Here is a 21,272-nt window from a genome sequence, read left to right as displayed (position 1 = left end):
CGAACCCCTGAAGCCCCAATTTCCATGCAAGGGTATATTGCGAATGGGAAATACGTATGCCCGTCCTGCGCCAAGCCAACATGAAATAGTAAATGCAAAACGCCAATGTCCATGCGTCATAAGAAACGCCGGGTCCCACCAGTTCCTCCTGCAACTGAGTTCGTCACACATTTCTTCTCCCATAATATCGTAAGTCTGTGTGATTCTGAAGGTGCACTCAGGCATCTCCCATGCCGGCCATGACACCAATTCCAAGCGCTCTTTGCAGACTACGGCGAATACCTTTGCCAGCACCGCCTTCATCATCCTTGTCGCGACCCAAGAGGCCGAAACTCATGCGTCTCGTCACATTTCCAGTATTGTCAGTGGCAGAGGCTGGCGCTGCCTTTTTTTTCTTTCGAGTCGCTGGCATCGGATCGGGCGCCGAGCATCGCGGAGGCCACTCGCCATCTCGTTTCCATCCGGCAACGCAAGATCGCAACATATCTGACAAGTTGATGGGGCATGCCGGCTGCAGATTGTGCAATATCACCTTGTCATAGAGGCTCAAATAAACCGCCGGCGAGATTGAAGCTCGCAGAGGGTTTGTAGGCGGAAGAAGAGGCTGTCCAACTGGCAGCAGTGTTTCAATAGGGTAAGTCTGAATTCTGGTAGAGTCCGATACGGTCGAGTCGGTGCTTTGATGTTTTTTCAAGTCCTTTTCAGCGTCCTTTGAGGCGGATGACGAGTCGGATACCGCACCACAGCATTCTCCGTGCTGGGAGAGAACAGCCACCGCCGGATTGGGTGGCGATCCGGACATGGAGCGACGAAAGAAAAATCGCCTTGGTGATCGCGGCGATGCTGGAGGTGTGGTTACAGGCTTACTTCGAACACGGACCGTCTTGGCGCCGGTCCAAGCATTCCGCCTTGCTTCAAAACAGGCGAGTCCCTCGTTCCAAGCAATCTCTTCCCGCAGAGCACGCCGCCTGCGAGCCTTCCTTGCACGCACAATGTCCTGAATGGCGGATTGGATAGAGTCGGGGTTATCAAAGCGAAACGGTGAGGGCTTGGGTGGCATATCCTCATCGTCGGACAGATCCGACGTCCATTCGGTCCGAGGACGATAATGTATCGCATCTTCTGACATTACGCTGTATACAGACTCGGCGTCGTCGTTGTCGTCATCGACGATGGCATTGTCATCTCCAGTATCGGACTCTGGTTCATCTAGCTCAGTGCCTTCTCCTCCTCGATATCCATCTTCTTTGCTCGTAGGAGCCTGAGCCCCTCCCCGTTTCTTCGAGGAGTTGGCCTGATTTGGGAGCTCGACAGAAGCTCCTGGGCCTTCGGGCCTCGATGACGCAACATTTTCGTTTGAAACGACAGGCGGCCAAGCAAAGGTCCAGTCGCTGCGGACCTTATCAGTCAAGTAGCGCTTCACGGCCTCCTTTTGCTTGGTTTTGTCTTTGCTCAGAAGATCGGCATACTCATCGGCTCGCCATTCAGGTGCTGCGGTGGGCAGCTGAGCTGGTAGCTGCGGATGGTGCAAGCGAAGCTTGGATAGTGGTGAACGTGGACTTCTGTAAAAGTCGGAGAAGATCATGGCTGAGGGCTTTGTCAATTCAGCGGGAACTGATTCGGGCTGTGGAGCTGCGATGCGTCCGTCCTTGTCTTTGTCTTGCGACAGCGCAGGAGACGATGTGGTGTCCTCGCGCTCTATATTCGGTGAAAAAAAAAAATCAAAAGTCAGTCAGCCGGTGCCCAAAGCGGCATTCAAGACAGAGCGTGGTGAGAGACCAGTGCAAGAAGAAGAGGATTAGTGAAGACGTCAAAGACGGTGATTGTAGCTCAAGGCAGAGAGCAAGACAACGAAACGAGGGCGGCTAAGAAGGCGCCTGTGAGCTGTGGCGGCCAAACTAGCCAAGTCAAAGCAGCAAATTTAGAACCCGACTATAATACATGAAAAGCAGGAACAGCCGTCTTCTCCAACTCGCTGCCGCTTAGTTATGCTCAAAGAAGACCACTGGTATGTTGATGCTCGTTTCGAGTGCCGACAGTCTGCTGCAGAAGATTGGAAAACAACAACGCCGGCGATGGTCAAGACTCAAGAGTGACGTTTAAGAAATGGAGCACTTGTTGCGGCTCGCCGAAGCAAGGAGGTCAATTGCGCCGCGAGATGGCCAGTTGACTGTTCAACGTGGCGAGGCCAGCAGTTGGCTGATCTCGTGATTGCACTCGCAGAGGGAACAGTGTAAGAGAGGGCAGGGCAGAGCAGAGCAGAGCAGGACAAGATATAAAGCCACGAGGGCGACGAGGTTGGCAAGGTAGCTTTTGGGAATTAGATCTGCGGTCTGGTGCGGCGAAGTGACGCGACACGGCACGACACGGCAGGGCGAGCAGATGGAACGGGCCAAACTCGGCGCGATGAAGCTGGGGTGAGCGTCCAGGGATGTCTGTGATGAGAGCACTTGAGCAGAGTACTGCAAAGTTCAATGTTGAGCCGTGGTGTGAGTGTGCTGGTGAGGCAGACGCCACAGTGCGGAGCCAGTGGTCAAGCGCGTGGGCAGAAGCAGCAAACGAGCATTGGGGTCGGGCAAGGAGGATCTGAAGATGCAAAGGCAAGACTATGAGCAATTCAATGAGACTCGACCAGACTCAACTCGACTTACTTGACGCGGGCCGCGGATGCTGGACATGGTTCTGGACCATGGCGGGTGTTGCTTTGGCCGGTTCTGGCTCGTGGTTCTTGAAATGTTTGCGTGGCGGCCTATGGTTTCGCCACAAGTCGATTGTCACTTTTCGGGAGAAACGGCAGTTCAGGCTGGCGGGATGTTGGATGGCAGCAAACTGACACACAAGGGGGCTGCTTGTCACGTCCCCCAGCCCTGCGTCAAGTCTTTCCGGGTCCTTTGTGGTCGTTCAAGTCGAGTCGAGGTGTAACGGAACAAAGACGTGTCACTGCGACATCAGGCGGGCAGGCGGCAGCGCGAACATTGAAGGGCGACTGCGTGAGACAGAGGATGCCGCCAGGCCCAAAGGCAGGGCGTGTGGCCTTTGGGCGGACAGGCAAGAAAGAGCCTTGAAGCGTCTGGTGGGAATTTAATTGTTCCACAGAAGGGACATGTGCCAGCCGTGGCGATGGGCGGTGGGCAGAGAATAGACAGACAACCAGACAGAGAGTACGGAGTCAATGTGTACAAGCCAAACAGCCGTCGTCGTTTGTTGTCTTCTCTGCTGCTGCTGCTGCTGCTGCCGCCGCCACCCAAGAAACTCACGAGATAAATGGGGTGTACGAAGTAGCGTCGACGAGACGGCTGGCAAAAACCAACGTTGAATTGACAAAAAAAATGATACCCCGAGGCCATGGCCAAGTCAAGTCTGGTCAATCGGTCCCGCGTACCATTGAAAAGGCAAACCAGGGTCCCACACTCGCCAAAAAGTGGGGTTGAGGCGCCGCCAGCCCTCGATATGTACTAGTAGTAGTGTGAAGATTCCAAGGCCAACTTGTCAACGCCTCGGACACGATCAAGCCGACGACGAGCAACGTGGATAATGGCCGTTTCCCCTAGCCCGTACCAGCCATTTCATGCTTTATTTGGTTCAATTTTTTATTTATTTTTTAGGAACGCAAGATGCAAGTTAAAAGAAGCCAGGCAAGCAGGGCGTCAAATAACACATGTATTTGTACTTGTGTAGTGGAGTCGCGGCCAAGCACTTCCAACCACCTCATATTCGAGGTCGTGTGACTGACTCCCTGCAGCAGAACCGTCAACATCCAAGGCATGGAATCCACGGCGGCACCAATTGCACTGGTGAACGGCACCAATCGGATAGTCGGCGCCGCGTCTATTCAACAAGCAAGCATTGACAGCTCCATTTCGGGGGCGACGGCAGTGGCCTGAACAGCTCGAGTGTCTACGGTGTTACTTGTTCAACTGGTGCAGCTGCATTCGGCCACGCGCCCTGCACTAACCACCCAACTTGGACCAGTGTGCAGTTCCCAGTGGCACTCATATCATGCCGTGGCCCAGACGCATGTGCATGTATATCCGAGTCGTCGAGTGCTGCCGGCGGGATTGTCGTGTGGCGTCATGTACAACCAGGCGTGTGCACACTGCAGGCAGGACCAGTTGGCATCGTGGGTATAAGCCGGCCACCAAAGACATCAAATGCCATCAACTGATTGACTCGCGTCGACGACCCACCACCACCACGATCCAAGACAGGCGCCGATGCGCAGAATCATGTCAATGTCAGCTACGGAGTACCTATGTACTCCTCCGTACAAGTCAATAGTCGTCGACTGACCAGGGTCCAGGTGTCGATCCACGTGTAGCCTTACAAGGGCAGGGCATGGTTTCAACATTTTCAATTGATAATTACAACATGTTTTTGCGTGTATCGACCAACCTACCTGCTATGTACGGAGTACCTAGGTATGTAGCACGTAATATGCCTGGCTTTTCTTCTCTCAGCTTATTTTATTTTATTTTATTTTTTTAAATGCCAATGCTCGTGCTGCCACACATGCATGCACACGCAACACAATTCGTCTGCACATCACGGCGCATCTTCAAAAAATCAAAGTCGCACCAGGTCCATCCGTGCCAGGCAATTACTATCCCTACCGTCGTCGTGCGTTCGTCAGCCCGCAGCTGGGCATTTCCAAGACAACATATCCGAATCCCAAGCTTGGTCCGAAGCGCCCCCGCATACGCATTCTGGGCGGGGGCGTGAATACGCCGTCTCGCAACATGAAACAGAACATGGACCTTGGCAATGCATGCATGGCTGCAGATAATCAAATTACATCACGCGGCCCCCCTTTAACTGGGCAGCCTTGCCGGCGTGGTCCGTATCTAGGAACAGGGTCAACGTGCCGGCTTAGCAAGACTGTTGCACTCGGTACTCTGTCCTCCAGATGCCGCCTCATCTTTTCAAACTACACCCAACTTGATTTAAAAATAAAATGAAATGAAAAATAGAGGAAAAGAACGAGTTTAGCACTGTTTAGTCTATGGCACTCCAAGTTTACCCGTGTCCGGAATCGTCTCCATCTCGAGCATCGAGCATCGGGCATCTCTAAGCCGAATCCGAATATAAACTCTGGCTGCCTGCAAGCAAAATCAACGCAAGGTACCGAGTAACACACAACTCTATCTATCCTGTCTGGCTGGTGTCTTTCTTTTCTCCCAAGAAAGTCCAATTCTCATCCCTCTTCCTGCGGCGACAGATGGCGTCGTCCTCCGTGTCGTCTTACCTTTCTCAGGTCTGCCCACTGAACCATGCAAACAAAACATACCTCTTAATATTGTGCAAAAGATGATCGCTGCAAGCTTTTTTTAAAAAAGAAAGAAAGAAATAAAGAAATAAAGAAAGAAATGAGTGCGCTATTATCCCACCCCAAACCCCAAGTCTTCCAACTGGTCGGAAAACAACTGTCCTCCCGCCCGGACGCCCGGCTCGTTGTAGCTGTCTGCGCCGTCGTACCCTACGTACGCATCAAACCCAGAGTCAAAGTAACCAAGCAGGTTTGGTTCCACGTACGTAGAACCGTCCCCTGCCGCGGGGAGCATTCCACCGTGGGCAGCATTCGCGGAGCTCATCGTGGGCGCATCGAATTCTTGACACGCGCGCGAGGGGATACCCGCAGCTGTGCCTTGTTCGATAATCGGAGCCATTCCGCCTCTCACTGCTGGCCTCTTTTGCTCGCCCTGCAGTTCTCTGCCTTCTGGTCCTTGATCCGCTGCTCTGTGGCGCTCGGCTGCGTCCGTTTCCTTCCTCTTTGGCATCTGCTTCTTCTCGCGACGTCCCTGGGCATCGCACACAGATGGGTCGTATTCTGCTACTCCCTCTCCTGTTGACACGTAGGTTGTATCTCCTGCCCTTGCTGCGACAGCTTGCTCCGCGTCCTCGAGCTTGATGGTTTGTGTGCCATCGTGGCCGAAATCTGCCTCAAACCGCTCCCAATTAAACATTTCGTCGAGTCCGCTATTAGTCTGAGGGTCCTAACCACCAGGTACTATCGCGGGCGCTTGGGTATGCTGAACTGGTTGCAACAAGTTGTTTTCCGCATTGCCTGGGAAAACGGCTGGAGTAATGCCAGCTGCAGCGTATGGATCCGTTTGTTGTTGCATATGACACGCAAGGTTCTGAAGCTGATTAAACTCGCCGGCCATAATCTCTGTAGCATTTTGGTTGGCGAAACCGGACAACACAGGCTCAAATGATGCGCCAGATGGAAGGCTCATAGTCGCTGGGTCCGATGGGTGAGCGACCTTGGTCTTCTTCGACACTCGGGAACGGTCGCTTTCTGGCTCGAGTTCCCGCTTGGAGAATGTCTTTGCCGTGTGGGATGGCGTGCCCATGGCCGGAGCCGGAGTAGGATTCGCAAGATTCGCAGGAGCTCTGGTTTGTTGTTGTGTGCGCTCCTCGACCATGGTTGGACTGCTGATACGCCTATGCCCGTCGGAACATTGGTACGAAGGGAATTTGTTCCCTTCATAACTATACTCATCAATAACGCCAAGCATGGTGAAGTCCGCAGGTTTGCGTTTGCTGGGCCTGCGGCCTCGGACTATTTGCGAACTTTGCGGCGTTTGGGATCTGGCCTCCCTTCTCGCACTCTTGGGGGTCTTGTTGCTATGAATAGTCTGATTAGCCCGTGATGGATTTTTTTCATTACTTTCCTGGGCCCCAGCTGCAGCGTCCTTTGTTCGTGATGTCTCCTCTGCGCGATGTGCCGGAGCTTCTTGGTTACCGTTACTGATGCTCTTCTCTAGCGATTGTCGAGTCTGTATCACGCCCGGGTGCGTCGAAACCGCTGCCTTACAGGCAGCGAACAATTCTTTAAGGCGGTCCTGAACATTTTTGATGGCTTGATCCGCTGCTTTGTTTCTATGCAGAGTCGTCGTCACCCCGAAAATAGTGCGGCTCTCGCGAAACTCCTTTTCAACGCTTGAGAAGACTACGCTCTGACCCTGAAGCAGCCCAGTTTCAAATGCTTTCTCCACTCCCTCTTTAACAGCAGCCGAAAGACGTGGCGCCCGTGCACCTGAAAGAAAATCATTCTCATCTCCAGTGTCTATAGACTGCGGCGTCACCACGCTCTCCGGTTCCACCGTGAGAACTGGCCCTTTGGCCCCTTCGTTAACAGAGTCATCTTGCTGCTTGTAGGTGTTTGGACGGCCGGGGAAGGTAACATTGGGCATCTGACAAGATGTGCCCGCTGGAGTCGTGTTGGGTTGCGGACCTGTCTCGCGCCTTAGCAAGAACTGTGCGGAATAAATCCTGAAAGAAGGGGAACTTACGCGTGCTAGTTATATTCAAACGAGGCTCTCTGGTGCCTTGATCGCCGGTTTGAACAGCTTGTCCGTATTGCCCCTGCCGAATCACGTCCCGCGAGATATCTGGGGAGGGCTGTGCAAGCGGTCGTTGATAATATTGAGCCATTCTTCGGTTTGGGAGTTGATTCTCGTGGGGTCCAGGCGGCATCATTCGTTGTGGGGGGGGCTGATATTGTTGGGGGTACGGAGAATTGAACGGTGCCTGTCCACGAGCTATCATCGGGGTGTTTGCTCCAACCCTGCCGGGGGCGTGTGGACTTTGATACGGAGAGTTGCTTGCCATAGACCATGGCGGGTGCATTTGCGGATGCATTTTTGGCCTGCTGCTACCAGCGGGAGTAGGCTGACTTCCTTGGCCGGCAAAAGGCATCATAGCACTGGCGTTTAGGTTGTGGTTGACTAAGGCGTGATAGTTGTGGTTGGGGTTTCTCTGGCTACCTGTACTGTTGACGTTGACATAGCCATTGACGGGCCGGCCATATTGGGTGACCTGGTTGATGTTTCCAGCTGGGAGCTCCCTGTTTCTCATGCTCGTGCTCGTATTCCTGGGTGAAGGCTTGAAATTCCTCTTATTAGCTTGTACTGATTCCCAAAATTCAAAGCAGACGGTTGGTTCTTACCATTGGAGGGGTGAAGTTGTGGTCAGGGGTTGCCATCCCAGCATAGTATCGTTGAGTGTTGTCGTCCATCTGTCGAAGCCGTTGGTGATCGGGTAGACAAAAATAGCCCCGAAACGAGACACTCCACGGCCGCTCTTTTTTGCAAGTCGTGGCTCGCCGTCGTTTACAGGGCCTTGTACTTGTAAGCTGTCCTATCCTATACCAAGGAACTACACCTGGAAGTCGGAAGAATAGGGGCAGGGGGGGTTGTGTGCGTTGATTGTCGACACAAAAGTAGTGAAGCGACTGGGCAGATATATATAATAAACCCGCCGCTGCTGTACGGGGCAAGGGTGCATCAGCTGAAAGAAGACTTTTTGAACAAGGAGAGCTCGATATAACAATCCAGGAACACGCAAAAGACAGGACAAGGGCCGGGGCGGGGGGGAGAAAGGGAAGTGGCAAAGAGACGGAACAAGGTAGTAGCAATGAACATCGTCAACATGTTGAACCATGTTTCCTTCACATTTTGTCGCCTAAGTGGTGGCTGGGTAGGTTGGGATGAGATGGTGAGACTTGGGTGAGAACAAAGTCAGGTAAAGTAGTCGAACGTACCTACAAGTAGGTAGTGGGATGTGGTGCGAAAGCAACGTCGCAATTCGCAAATCTGGGCCGTGGCGTCGCCTTGAATTGAGCCTTGACATTTGTGCGATTCGTTAACCAAAGCATGATATGGACGTGCCATTTTGTTTTGAGTGTGCTTAATACTGCTTCCATAATTGTCTTGAGAAGACGACACATGCAGACACCATGACGACGACAAGGGCCCTTCCTATCAACTTAACAAAGCCACGTCACATCGTCTTCCCATCGCAGCATGACCATATATTGTATGTGTCGTCGCAAAGTTGATTTTCTGCGCCCCAAAAGCCGCCGTCTCTTTTTGCATGCCTTCACTGCCGTAGGCTTTTGTTCCTGTGCCACGAGCAGAGTCATAGATTTAGAGCCCTTCGTCTACAGACTGGAGGCTCAATCAATCACTGCTTCACAACCTCGGCGCACAAAGGCAAAGCCCCCGTCTTCCTTGCTATGTTGTAATTCAATACACCGGTGTGGATGCTTTTCGAATAACGTATTACGAATCGTGGCTGGCGCTTTTGAGTACACCATGTTTGTCTTCACGTCAAGTCCCCTTTGGTAAAAGTTCACTCAAGTACCTGCCTAGCTATGTCAAAAGGCAATAAACCAATACTCCCTTGATGTTGTTGTCCTCTAATTCACAAGCGTCCTTTGACCCTCGACTCCACTACAGCATGAATCTCCTCCCAACCTGGGCTCAAAGGTCAAGTCGTGCATGCTGCCAGGTTCGTCTAAGCTACCTCTTCGACCATCTTCCCGGATGCCAGACCGCCACCTTTCGAGAAGACTTGGCCGGCTGGACCGGTCATGATATCCGCGGGCACCGATACTCTGCTCCCATTCTTGCTGTTTACCCAGCGTATGAGTGTAGGATCAGGTCTATACAATTCCTCTGTAGGACTGTCGGCCCGGGCAGCTGCAGCGGCCGCCTTGCGATTAATCTTTGGCGCTTGCTTCTTGAGAAGTTTGTTGATAGTTTCCATCTAAAATTCCATCAGCATACGTGAACTAGTTACGTGTTTTGCAAGGCCATGTTGTGGTCCAGCATACCTTGACCTCCTCGTTGCGCTTCTCACTGAGGTTGCGACGGCGACGAGCCATTTCCTGTCGCCTCATGGACAGCTCTTCTGCTGTGAAGTGCTTCTTCACTTGAACCTCTGTTGTTCACGTCAGCTACTAAGACCCTGTAGCTCTGCTGATGACGATGCACTTACCATCAGACAACTTCATGTATTCCTGCGGTTCTTCCTCAAATCTGGCCCTCTGACGCTTCGTCATTTTGGTAAGATCAGGGGTGCCTTCCCGAGTACCTCCATCACTCTCGGCTTCAGCATTGCCAACCTCTTCGCCTTCAGCATCTTCGTCGCCTTCCTCCGCCTCGTCTTCCTCTTCTTCCTCCTCCTCTTCTTCGTCTTCCCCTGCAACCTCTATCTCTTCGCCCTCGGCATCCTCGTCGGCCATTGTCTCATCACCAAATCCCATTGTCTGCTCACCTTCATCACTGTCTACAGGGTCACTTAACTCGTCGTCATCGTCTTCGTCTTCGTCCTCTTCATCCTCGCCAATGGCCATCTTGGAGGCAGCGACTTTGGCGGCAGACCTAGGAGCGGGTTGCGATACCCTAATCGTACGTGAGACTACCGGTGCATCCATATCAATATCTCCTTCTGCATCTTCCTCTCCTTCTGCATCAATATCGTCGCCCTCGGCATCAACCTCCATATCTCCTTCGGCATCTTCATCTGCGTCTTCAACGTCATCACCTTCAGCATCTTCTTCCTCCTCCTCGTCAGGGCTAGAGTCGATTACATAATTTTTCCTGCCACCACGGTTTCTAGTACCATGGACAATCTCGCCTCCGTCAAAACGATCACTTCGTCGATTGGCACCACGAGTCGACCTGGACGTCGTCTTTACCGTAACGCTTTCATCAGGGGACGATGGCAGGTCTCTTGAAGCACCTGCGCCAGAGGTGCGGCCAGATCGGCGGGAAGTCATCGTACTGCGCTCACTTCTTTCACTAGCGTCAGCCCATTTTGCATGAACAGAGATAGACTCGTTTGCTTTTGTGGCGGCAGAACGCCGCGGTCGTGAGGCCATTGTAGCGCGAAAGGTTGCTGTAGGGGAGAGGAATGTCCCAATCGACGGACTCAATTTGCAAGCAATAACCACTGAGCCCAAGTAGGTTGAAGGTCTCGGGTTTGGAAGTTAGAGGATGGCCTGGGCGGTAGAATCCAGGGTTCGCTGTCGAGATGGTTGATACTGCAACTTTGGCCAACTTTGGCCAACCGTCACCAAGTCAAGGTGGCACAGTACTCGTGCAGCACTCAAGCCTCGACACCGAAAGAACTCGATTTATTGGCCAGCGTTGCATCCAAAAGCTGCTGCACGTGTGCCTCGAGTGCTCGACAAGTAACAAGCGGGAGACCCTCAAGTCGGGTTACACAAATGACGAAGCAACGGCGCGCCAACACGACACAACAGGCCAGGTGGCCAGCCAGGGAGAAGGCCAAGGCATCGGATCGCCAGAGCGCCAGAGCGCCCAGAGCACGAGACGGCTCCAGACACAGCTTGTGCCTCAATGCGACCTTTTCACGCAATGTGTGGCTCAGACCCGGCTTTGTGGTTCATATCGCCGTCTCTTTTGGTAAGGGACAAGCGGCAAATGGCAATTTCCCTTTGAATGTTGTTGCAGGCCAAACGGACCAGGTTCATGAAGATGTCGTCTGGTCGATATGGGAATCGCACGGTGCAACAATTGTGAGGCGCTCCCGAGGAATGAAGAGGCATGTTGGGCACGCTGGGTAAAGACTGCAGCAGCGAAAAGAAAAGAAAAGAAAAGATGGCTTACCTGCTGTGTGACTGACGAGTATCGCGAATTGGTCAGTCAAATGTTCAGCCTTGCCCTTCGCCGGTGTCACAAATGCGCCCAGTTGGCCAATGGACACTCTGACACGTCGGGGTGTAGCCAGGATGACCAGCAAGCCAGCGTCGAGACGGACCAGAATCAACGGATAATGGGAGATGGAGTCCGCAGTTCAATATTTGTTTCAATCACCCCCGGTTGCGATGTTGACGGAACCAATCGTCACCAGAAATGCCAACGAAGAGCTAAGGCTGGATTCGTGGCGCCAGGTCGCGGGTTGAGGGATGCTCCAAGGGGGAAAAAAAAAGCGATTGATGCTACGTAGGGCCTCTCCGCCTTTACAAGAAGCAGAATGTAATAGAACAGGCTGAAGGTAGCTGTTTTCGAGATGCTGGGAGCGTCCGGGATATCAATCCAAGGGTGTGAGAGTGCGATGGCAGGCAGGACGAGTAGCTTGACCTGGCGCGGCTGACCATTGGTGGAGACATCAATTGATAGGCAGGCACTGGCACAGTTGGCACTCGTTGCCTGGCGGCAAACTGACGGCATTGTGGGGCTGCATGTGGTCAAGTCAAGTCTGGTCATCTTAGACGCTGGTAGGCGCTGAGCAGGCGCTAAGCAGACGCTGGGCTGGCTCGCTGCAGCTGCCTGGCCTGTGACAGTTCCTTTGCACGTTGCGTCGACTGTTCCCCAGATTTCTTGACTGCGCCCGTCACTGATCTTTTGCCGAGGCATCCCCAGCTCACAGGGTCCGCACAATTGTCCCATTTAACGTCTGCTTCCTCCGCTTGCCTCTCTCACTGATAATCGCCCTGGATTCCATTACGACGCCTCATCGAACGTATTAAGCGTACCAGGCATGGGCGACTCTGACCAGAACAAGAAGCCTGTTGCCGCTGTCCCGGCATGGCAGCGAGAAGCCTCGGCCGAGAACGCCATCGAGCCGGAACCACCAGCCCAGCAGACTGATTACCATCAGCAGCTTCAAATCGCGCGCAGGTTCCTCGACGAAGACCCAGTAAAATCAGCGTCGCCGGCGAAGAAGGCCGAATTCCTCAGGTCCAAAGGCATCAGCGAAGGCGACGTTGAGAAGCTACTAGGGCACTCAGACGTGGATCCAGAATCATCATCATCACAAGTCGGTTGAATTGCCCGCCTGTTTGTTTATCCCATGCCGAGCAGTCGAATAAGTCGCTGACCCATGTGCCCTTGTACAGAACGATACGCCCGAATCAGGTAGCACACAAACCACGTCTGTCTTGCACAACTCGGCAACGCTCAGCGCCGCCAGCGACCGCCCTCCCATCGTCACATACCCAGAGTTCCTCGTCAAGCCAGAACGGCCGCCGCCGCTCGTTACTAAGAATGGCATCTTCAACACTTTGTATGCTTTTGCTGGCCTATCAACCGTCCTATACGCAACCAGCAAGTACCTCATTGCCCCCATGGTTGAGAACTTGACTGATGCACGAACGGAGCTGCACGACGTAACGTATAAGAGACTCGACAACTTGGTAGCCCAGCTCGAAAAGACCGTGTCCGTGGTCCCATCTACCACTTCCAAGCCCACATCATCCGAAGATAGTGACGGCAGCGACGCCGAAGACCCTACAGAAATGTTTCATCGCGACATCGGGACGCAAACCTCATTAATAGACCAGAATGCTACGCCCGCTCCCAAGGAATCTGAGCCCACATCTAAGCGCCATGCCGATACATTGACCTCTCTAACAAAATCCCTTTCCATTCTCAAAGATCAATACCGGGCTCAAAGCGAGGGGTTTGAGGATGTCAAGACTTTGTTAGATCTCCTCCGGGATGATCTTGATGGTATGACGTACGGCGGATATACTGAGTTTGTCGGCGGTTATGATATATATGGGTCCGCAAAAAGGAACGAACCAGAAGATGAAATTCGCAAAGTGAGGGATAACATTAGGCGCGTCAAGGGTGTGCTTCTGAGCACCAGGAACTTTCCTGCTTCAACAAGATGATGATTACTTGATGGCGCTCAATCTGGCCGGCTCACCAAAGACCGAGTCACTGGAGGACGTCTGTTTGCTTTGCTAGTCGCAAAAACAATGGCGTGCATATTACAAAGCTGTTTACGAACCTCTAGAGTTGACTCTACCTTATCTCTAGCTAGCAACGAATCAACTTAAATAGAAGCCAGGAGACATTCATTTATTCCCTGGAGCCCAACCCCGCCCACCCAATTTTAACGCCGTGCCTAGCAATGCTGTATAGTCTAAAGATCTCTGTTCCAATGCAATGATGCAACCTATGTCCACCTTAATCCTCGGGATCGTGGATTTTGTGACGCGTAAAGAAAGTTTGCCAGTCTAAAACTTTAAGGTGCTGAAGGCCCCTGCCCGCCGCCACCTGCTCGCCATACCATTTCAAGGTTGGTTGAAAGGTGAAATATATCTCGTTCGAGTCTTGGTGTCTCAACATAGCCGCCTGTAAGCGATTATTGCATATGGGCGACCTCCTGGCGCCTATATTCGGCTTGGGCGCCTGAAAAACTGTCCGGAGTGGAAGACATTGCTTATTAGCAGATTGGGTTTCCGATATCTGCCGCGGAACATTGCCTTCGCCGGCCCTCGTGAGCAAATCTTCCAGGTTGACTTGTTTCCATCCTCGAGATGAAAGTTGTTTCCCGTACAAGGGAAGTCTCTCTTTCACCGAGTTAGAGATGGTCCTAATCCAGCTCAACACGCAATCAAAGGGATCCACAAATCCATCGTCCTGGTGGTCATCGAACGGCCCAACCCAGACTCGCTCGAGAGGAAGTGTAGTTTTTAAATCCCGACTCCTATCCACAACATAACTAACAAGCCTCTCTTGAGCAGAAAGAAGTTCTCCTTCGTAAAATTCATTGCCCTGAAACACACTGTTGCGGATTAAAGGGTCCCAAATCAATAACTCCATGTTCTTCCATGGTCTGGTGTGAATATCAGCAGGCCTGTAAATGGCAATCCAGGGACGAAGGTTTTGGACCTGTGCTTCGCGAGATGAAGAGCACACAGATTTCTGTTCTTCATCTCTAGTATAGAATAGCCCCAAGTAAGTATTTTTGTAGTTAGGTAGCATATTTATGGAGCATAACCCCATCGGTCTCGAGAAGAATGGCTCTTTAAAATGATTGAACCAGTTGCTGTAGTCCTTGAAACACGACTTGCAATCCCCCAATTGTAAAATAGTCTCAGAATCCCAACAAGTGATTGGGTATCGATACAGGACCAGAGGGGAGAAGGATAAACCTCCGTAGCCCTTTTCGATATCCGTGAGGAACTCTCCCGTCTTTGCGGCCAACATAGCTTCTGGAATTACGCTAGCCGCTCCCGGTTGCAGATAATGTGGTGTTTGAACTGTGACAAGGTCCTGAGGGGGGAGGTGCTCTGTACAGCATGTCACGAACTGGACCGGTCGAATAACCCGTGACAACCTCGCTTCTGTTTGGTAGCTGGACCCTAGCACAAGGAAATTCCTGAATTGTTGAATATGGAGCATTGCCCAGGAACCAAACCAGTTGACGAGGCTCTGCTCATCATTTCCATCCAATACATCGGGCGCGTATACCAGTGGTCCTTCTTCGAAATTCTCTGTTTCTGCAATAATATACTGCATAAGATTGCAACACTTAGTTAAGGCTTCAACAGCTCTTTCAGTCGCCCTGATGCCTGGATGGCATGTCTCTGACACTCCCCTTGTAGCACCCTTGCTTTGTGATAGATCAAACAACCAGTCACATATGTCAGAGCATACGGCCAACCTTGCTGGTCCGTGCTTTGTACCATGGTTATCATAATGCTGCCAGAACCATTTAAGAAAATTGTACACTTGCGCTGGTTGGGATACCACGAAGCTTGGTGTGAGCAGTATTACTGTTCCCTGCGAAAAGACTTGAGTTAGGCGATAGTCGCCTGCTATTGGACCAGTGTGGTTAAATCGTTGGATGTTTTGCCCAAAATCTCCGGAGGAAGATAACACAAAGCATTCAAGATTCCAACTTTGGCTGTGAAGAATGGTAGATATATTCGGGAGCGATGGAATAGTCCAGAGAACTTCTTCATGAAATATGACAATGCTACTGTCAAGTGTCAAGAAGTTAGACCACTGGCCGGGTTGCAAGCTCGATTTTATATTGCAACTGGGTACCGATTCCCGTAACCACTGTGAAACCAATACAGCTTCTTCTTGATACGAGGGCGGAAATACCAGAAAGAAATTATTTGTGGCCTTGTCATCTTTCCGACTAAATACCAGGTCCCTGTATATGGTTCCAAAGAAGAAGTTGAATGCACTGAGACTACCGGCGATAAAGTCGGACGCCCTTGACGATAGTGGGTTAATAGAGGCTAGCATTGAATTTTTAAACAAAGGACTTGGTTTAAAGATCAAGAACCTAAGCCCAATGTTCTCACATGGTGAATTGGCGATGTCAGGAGATGCGTCTGTCCAGTCCAGAAAAGACGGGCAGAAGATGAGAATGCAGAAGTCATTTTGAAAACATACTGCGGCAAAATACCCTGATTGTAGCCGGTTGGCTACCAACATAACGATATTCTTGTCCATGCCACTGCATGAAGTTGTACCTTGACAAATGCTCAATTCCTCAAGCGCTCCGCACGCCGTTTGCGAGAGAAGATCATGTACTGTGCAGACATGGCAAAATACTAGCCGATCTGAACCATCAAAACAATAGGACCAGGAAGGCTTGTTCTTGAGTTGTAGATCTCTGAAGTCTAACGTTGCGAATAAGCCGTCAGGGCTCCCGAATTGACATGGTTTAGAGATTGTAGAACGATCGCAGCTGGGGGGAAGCTGCGCTGAACAAATTGAAGGAGCTCCTTTGGAGGGAGACTCTGCAGAAGCTCCCATGGCGCAGAAATCGGCATTTAGAGCCACTATTGATGGCTCATCTGAAACAAAAAGGCTCTCCAACTCAGCTGGGATTTGAGGTTTCTGAGAAATAAGATCATCTTCCCAGTGTACCCTCTTTTTCTTTGGGCTAGGCTTTGGTATAACACGATCCAGAGAACTTCGAGGTACGAGAATGCCTCTAATTTTACCACTCGTGGGCATTGTATTTATGGGTTGCATAGCAGCCTGTATGGGATGCACTCTCAGAGATTCATTGCCCTCTTTTCTTGGAGGTGTCACGCCCTCCTTATCTCTCAATCCTTTCTCTATTAAGCGCTGTTTGTGGTGATTCAGGAACTTTGGCGGCCGACTCGGGTCGGATGCCGCGTCCAGCAGGTTTCGTCGAGCCTTTCGCTTCTTCCCGCCAACGAACACATTTGGCATTAACGCCGAATCAACTGACGGTATTCTGAACCTAACAGCAGTCTTTGGTGGGGAATCGGGCTGATGCGGTGCTCCTTTAGACTTAGGTGTAGAACTCAATGTGCTCTTTTGTGAATCTAACGCACATAAACCGGCCTGTGCTGCTTGTACCGGTGACTTTTTCTCATTCTTTGGAGAATCCTGTGGAGATTCTGGAGGGCCGTGAGAGGTTTGACACACAAACTGCAAGACTGATCCTTCCTTAATCGGCAGAGTCCGGTTGTCTTGGGTTCCTTGAGACTCACGAAGTGAACTTCTTGCCTTTTGTTCCTTAGATTGATCATTGATCCTGGCTGGGCTCTGTCCAATTATCCTTGGCTCGGTAGTAGGCGGCTCTGAAACAGGAGCAGAATATTTCTCCTGGATGTGCTCTTCATTTGTATGTGTTGTATCATCCTCCGATGGTCCTTGCACCGAATTTATCCACTGCTCTAATGTGAAGTCTAGCTCGCTTTGCCCCAGCCCCAAACGTGCTCTTTGCTGATTTCTCTTTGTATGTTTTGCATACTTGGCACGAATGTCGTCGTTCACAGCTTGCCTCCATTGATCAATCTTAAACCCTGGCACTGTCTTCTTACCGGTTTTCTTCTTAGCAGTTAGCCAGTCTGCTAAGAGACCCTCGCTCAAATGTTCGGCAGGCTCCCAAGTGGCATCGCATAGATCGAAGCCGTCCCAATCTATCAGGTATTTTATTTCGCCTTGGACTTTCGCTTCTGCTAGTATTCTGCGTACAGCCCATTCATCTTGTGGGAATGCTTCTTCAGAAGCAGATGAAAGTGACAAGCTTTCATCAGAAGAAGGGTCAGAGAGAGACAGATCCTCGGAAGTCATTAGCGCGATAAGCTAAGTAGTTGTCAGTCACATCCGGATGAGACCTAGAATTATTCGTTAATTTCGAAACCACGGCCTTGGTTTCTGATTACTAACCTGAGGAAGTATCTCGCAGGCGGCTGCGTCTATATTAATAACGCGTTATCGTGAAATCAGTGCATGAAGTAAAGGCTGGCCTCGGTCAGAGTCATTACTGCTGGACTGGATGGCGATATGGCCCATGTATTCGAGTCTTTTTTACTCCGGCACTGATGAACGCGGAAGTTTATTTTACTTATCCTTTTCGACGGACGGAGTTGACAAACAGATCGAGCACAGAGGGTGCGGAAATATTCAAAGCTCCTTCCTCATGAAGGACCGCGTTTGGCATTTGGCAAACAGTCTGGTGCGATAAATAGGGCTCCTGCAGATGCTGCCAGCTGCCAACAGCTGAGCCTTGAATACCAGGCTATATAACCTTTAGGTACCTTCCTACTAGGTGCATCGTTGGTATTCTGAGTTCCTTGGCAAGTGTTCAGGTGAAATGATGGTCTTGGATACATGTATGACTGAGCAACTGTAACGCTTGAGATTTTATGGCAAGTTCCAACCCTGAAATGCTTCCACGAAGCACCAACGAAGTGTCATCAGAAGATCAAGACAATGGTTCCTCGCCTGTTTCACATTCTGATGCAACTAGTTTCTAACCAGGACGAGTCGGTCGTTCTGCAAAGCTGACACGGGCCATTGACTTGTCGGGGCATGTATTTACATGCACATGGTATGTAGGTACGAGGTACCTGGTATGACGGAACCCTCGAAACAAGGATCGACGCCAATATCCAATGTTGTAACAAGGCCCCAAACACTGGACATCCGTGCACCGAATCGATGCCAAACTTCAGTGGGTAGGGTGAGAGATTCCGGTCTTGTTACTGATCGGGCAATATTATTCCCAGTAAAGCACTTCAATGCAAACATTTTTGCATTGGGTCTGAGTAAGATCCAGTTCGTCATGAATCTATGATCCACTCCGTTCATCCTCCTACGGATTAAGTGGCTGCAATATTGCTGCCTTGCTTCATTACGATGGGAGGCAAAAAAGTGTTTGGCCCGAGCTGGTGCCTTAAAGTAGGCTGGAGTATATTAGCGTATGCTTGTTGATAGGCGAATCTAATGTGCCATAGACTGTATGTAGCTGCACTCGTCAACGCTGCAGCCTTCAGGCAGGCAGACGAGCCCGATATATGCAGACCAGAGCAGCAGCAAAATCACCAAATACAATGGCTGGCTTTGTATCGAGAGTGTACTTACTTAAGTACCCAGCAATCTCAAGATCAACGGAGTCCATCGGCCGACGGCCCTTGAAGGGAGGCCAGACTCTTGTCTGCCATGCCCAGGCTCTCCATGAAAGGCGGGTGCAATGTGGAAGTTCAGAGCGGTTTGTGAACATTCATTGCTTGCTATAGGTAACATACATAGATGCATGCACTTTGTTCGGAGTACAATCGACTTCCTGGAAGAAAAACTCGAACTTGTCACAGCACCTTTGATACACGTCTGGTTCAGTGGCCCGTCATTGTTGGTGCTTGATGCATCCTTTGGCCTGAGCCTCCGCCGCTCTACCAATCAATCCACGCCATTTTACGCCCCATTCTGTTGGCTGTTTGACGGATGACTGCCTGAGCGGGACCCCGAGCGCCGCCCAGGCTTTGTTGATGTGGGAACATTGAAGGCTCAAAGTCCAACGTTCCATGTCAGTATTCAATGTTGAATGTTGTCTTGGAGGCCACAGAACACCATTCTAAGGCGTCGTCCGTCGGGCGCCTGCTTCTATGTAGTCTCCCAAGTGAATGCCTGGGCCAGTCTCTTTCAAGACCACATGCAATCTGAAGACTTGACTCCTCCATGCACCAGGGCCTGGCATAGGTGCTGAAAGCAGTGGTCTAATCAGCAATCGGCACCGCTCGTTAAGTCTGGTCTCATTCGAAGCCAACTGGTGCACATGCATGCTCAAGTGACCCTTGACCTTGGACCTCCACGCTACAACAACTACGCGCACCTGCTTTAGAACTCTTCCCCCTCCACACATCTGCACCCACACCACCACATCCACTTCGACGACTGACATACACCGTCTCCCTTAACAACTCTGCGCATCTGCCGCCAACACTGCTCTGCAACGCTTTCGCTTGTCGAACTCTCCTCTCACACCCAATACCGCCGCCATGGCCAACGATGAATATGATGTACGGACTGCCCCTCCCTTGCCCCTCGATCTCGCTGCGCAATCACTAACGATAGGGGCTCTGCCGCCCGTGACAGTTCCTCTTCAAAGGTACACCCACCGCCATCCCCAATGGCTGACCGGCCTCGCTTAGACTCCTCTGCCGCGCGACGGGGCTAACATTTCTATCACCTAGTGGTTTTGATCGGAGACTCTGGAGTCGGAAAATCCAACCTTCTCAGCCGATTTACCCGAAACGAGTTCAACCTGGACTCCAAGTCCACCATCGGTGTCGAGTTTGCCACCAGGTCGATTCAGGTCGATTCCAAAACAATCAAGGCGCAAATTTGGGACACTGCCGGGCAGGAACGCTATCGCGCCATTACGTCTGCCTACTACCGCGGTGCTGTCGGTGCCCTACTCGTCTACGACATCAGCAAACATCAGACTTACGAGAACGTCACCCGATGGCTGAAGGAGCTGCGGGACCACGCCGATGCTAATATTGTCATTATGCTCGTCGGAAACAAGAGCGATTTGAGGCATCTCAGAGCAGTGCCCACTGAAGAGGCCAAATCTTTTGCCAGTACGTACGATCCAAGCTAGATGCGCCCCTGCCATGTATCTATTCCTGGCATGCACTGACCAGACATACTGCAGGTGAAAACCACCTGTCATTCATCGAGACCTCAGCTTTGGATGCCAGCAACGTTGAGCTTGCCTTCCAAAACATTCTCACTGGTACGGAATCTATTTTCGCTGCTGTGCCATGTAAGCATGGTTAATTGTCTAAACGCTTCTAACAACTATGGTCCAACTTAGAAATTTACCGGATTGTGTCCAGTAAGGCTCTCGACAGTGGCGATGGCGCTCAGGCTACGATCGGCGCCGGAACCAACATCTCGCTCAGCAAGCCGGCTGACGACGAATCCGCTAAGAGCGGCAAATGCTGCTAATCAATCTCAGCACACAGCCCACCACGTTGTGCGTGGGCTTGGGATAGATACCACGTGTCTCGCACGACTGTTGGGGGGGCGCATGTCACGCATGGGAAGAGTCTTTCGGCGCAGAATCGAGGAAACGAGGAATGGTGATTACGTCTTTATTGATAATTAGAAGGCGCGGACACTTTGACTTTCTTTTTGTTCTTTGTCATGACATTTGAGCTGGGCCGGTGCGTTGGACGATCACTACCAGAGGAGATGGCCCTCTTTACGTATAGCAGCTGAATGAGTCCCTAATGATTTAAAACCCTCTACATTCCGTGCACACACAAGGACTCGCATTTCCGTTCATGCGTAATAGGTCATCTGAGTTTCCTGGTTTTTCCTTCAAGGGCACTCCATTGTGCCATGTCTATGTAAAACATGTAAAAACCTGTCTTTTTATATTTCCAATGCAGATAATGTAGGGTCAGTGCCATCGTCAGCTAACAAATGGAGCTCCAGCACAGG

General features: G+C 51.3%; 7 protein-coding genes across 7 annotated transcripts; 2 read left to right on the top strand and 5 right to left on the bottom strand.

Annotated features, from left to right (window-relative positions):
* Nucleotides 1-217: 217 nt before the first annotated feature.
* On the bottom strand, nt 218-1,585 carry G6M90_00g008280 (uncharacterized protein; the record flags this gene model as incomplete). The annotated part of the gene is made up of 1 exon (XM_014694193.1): nt 218-1,585. One exon carries the CDS (start codon nt 1,583-1,585, stop codon nt 218-220), a length of 1,368 nt encoding a protein of 455 aa, XP_014549679.1.
* Nucleotides 1,586-5,375: 3,790 nt separating this feature from the next.
* On the bottom strand, nt 5,376-5,960 carry G6M90_00g008270 (uncharacterized protein; the record flags this gene model as incomplete). The annotated part of the gene is made up of 1 exon (XM_014694194.1): nt 5,376-5,960. The coding sequence occupies one exon, from the start codon at nt 5,958-5,960 to the stop codon at nt 5,376-5,378; it is 585 nt and encodes a 194-aa protein (XP_014549680.1).
* A 30-nt stretch (nt 5,961-5,990) lies between these two features.
* G6M90_00g008260 (uncharacterized protein) lies at nt 5,991-8,017 on the bottom strand (the record flags this gene model as incomplete). Its single annotated transcript, XM_014694195.2, has 3 exons — nt 5,991-7,234; nt 7,293-7,884; nt 7,949-8,017. 3 exons carry the CDS (start codon nt 8,015-8,017, stop codon nt 5,991-5,993), a joined length of 1,905 nt encoding a protein of 634 aa, XP_014549681.2.
* A 1,280-nt stretch (nt 8,018-9,297) lies between these two features.
* On the bottom strand, nt 9,298-10,666 carry G6M90_00g008250 (uncharacterized protein; the record flags this gene model as incomplete). The annotated part of the gene is made up of 3 exons (XM_014694196.1): nt 9,298-9,549; nt 9,617-9,723; nt 9,781-10,666. The coding sequence occupies 3 exons, from the start codon at nt 10,664-10,666 to the stop codon at nt 9,298-9,300; spliced, it is 1,245 nt and encodes a 414-aa protein (XP_014549682.1).
* A 1,625-nt stretch (nt 10,667-12,291) lies between these two features.
* G6M90_00g008240 (uncharacterized protein) lies at nt 12,292-13,426 on the top strand (the record flags this gene model as incomplete). The annotated part of the gene is made up of 2 exons (XM_014694197.1): nt 12,292-12,570; nt 12,650-13,426. The coding sequence occupies 2 exons, from the start codon at nt 12,292-12,294 to the stop codon at nt 13,424-13,426; spliced, it is 1,056 nt and encodes a 351-aa protein (XP_014549683.1).
* A 298-nt stretch (nt 13,427-13,724) lies between these two features.
* On the bottom strand, nt 13,725-17,612 carry G6M90_00g008230 (uncharacterized protein; the record flags this gene model as incomplete). The annotated part of the gene is made up of 2 exons (XM_066129646.1): nt 13,725-14,376; nt 16,186-17,612. The coding sequence occupies 2 exons, from the start codon at nt 17,610-17,612 to the stop codon at nt 13,725-13,727; spliced, it is 2,079 nt and encodes a 692-aa protein (XP_065986062.1).
* Nucleotides 17,613-19,819: 2,207 nt separating this feature from the next.
* Nucleotides 19,820-20,774, top strand: RAB11B (Ras-related protein; the record flags this gene model as incomplete). The annotated part of the gene is made up of 5 exons (XM_066129645.1): nt 19,820-19,840; nt 19,917-19,929; nt 20,015-20,404; nt 20,479-20,559; nt 20,641-20,774. The coding sequence occupies 5 exons, from the start codon at nt 19,820-19,822 to the stop codon at nt 20,772-20,774; spliced, it is 639 nt and encodes a 212-aa protein (XP_065985752.1).
* Nucleotides 20,775-21,272: the final 498 nt, after the last annotated feature.

This window comes from Metarhizium brunneum, chromosome 1 (assembly GCF_013426205.1).
Source record: "Metarhizium brunneum chromosome 1, complete sequence".
Classification (NCBI taxonomy): Eukaryota; Fungi; Ascomycota; class Sordariomycetes; order Hypocreales; family Clavicipitaceae; genus Metarhizium; species Metarhizium brunneum.
This window is presented reverse-complemented; position numbering and strand designations above follow the sequence as displayed.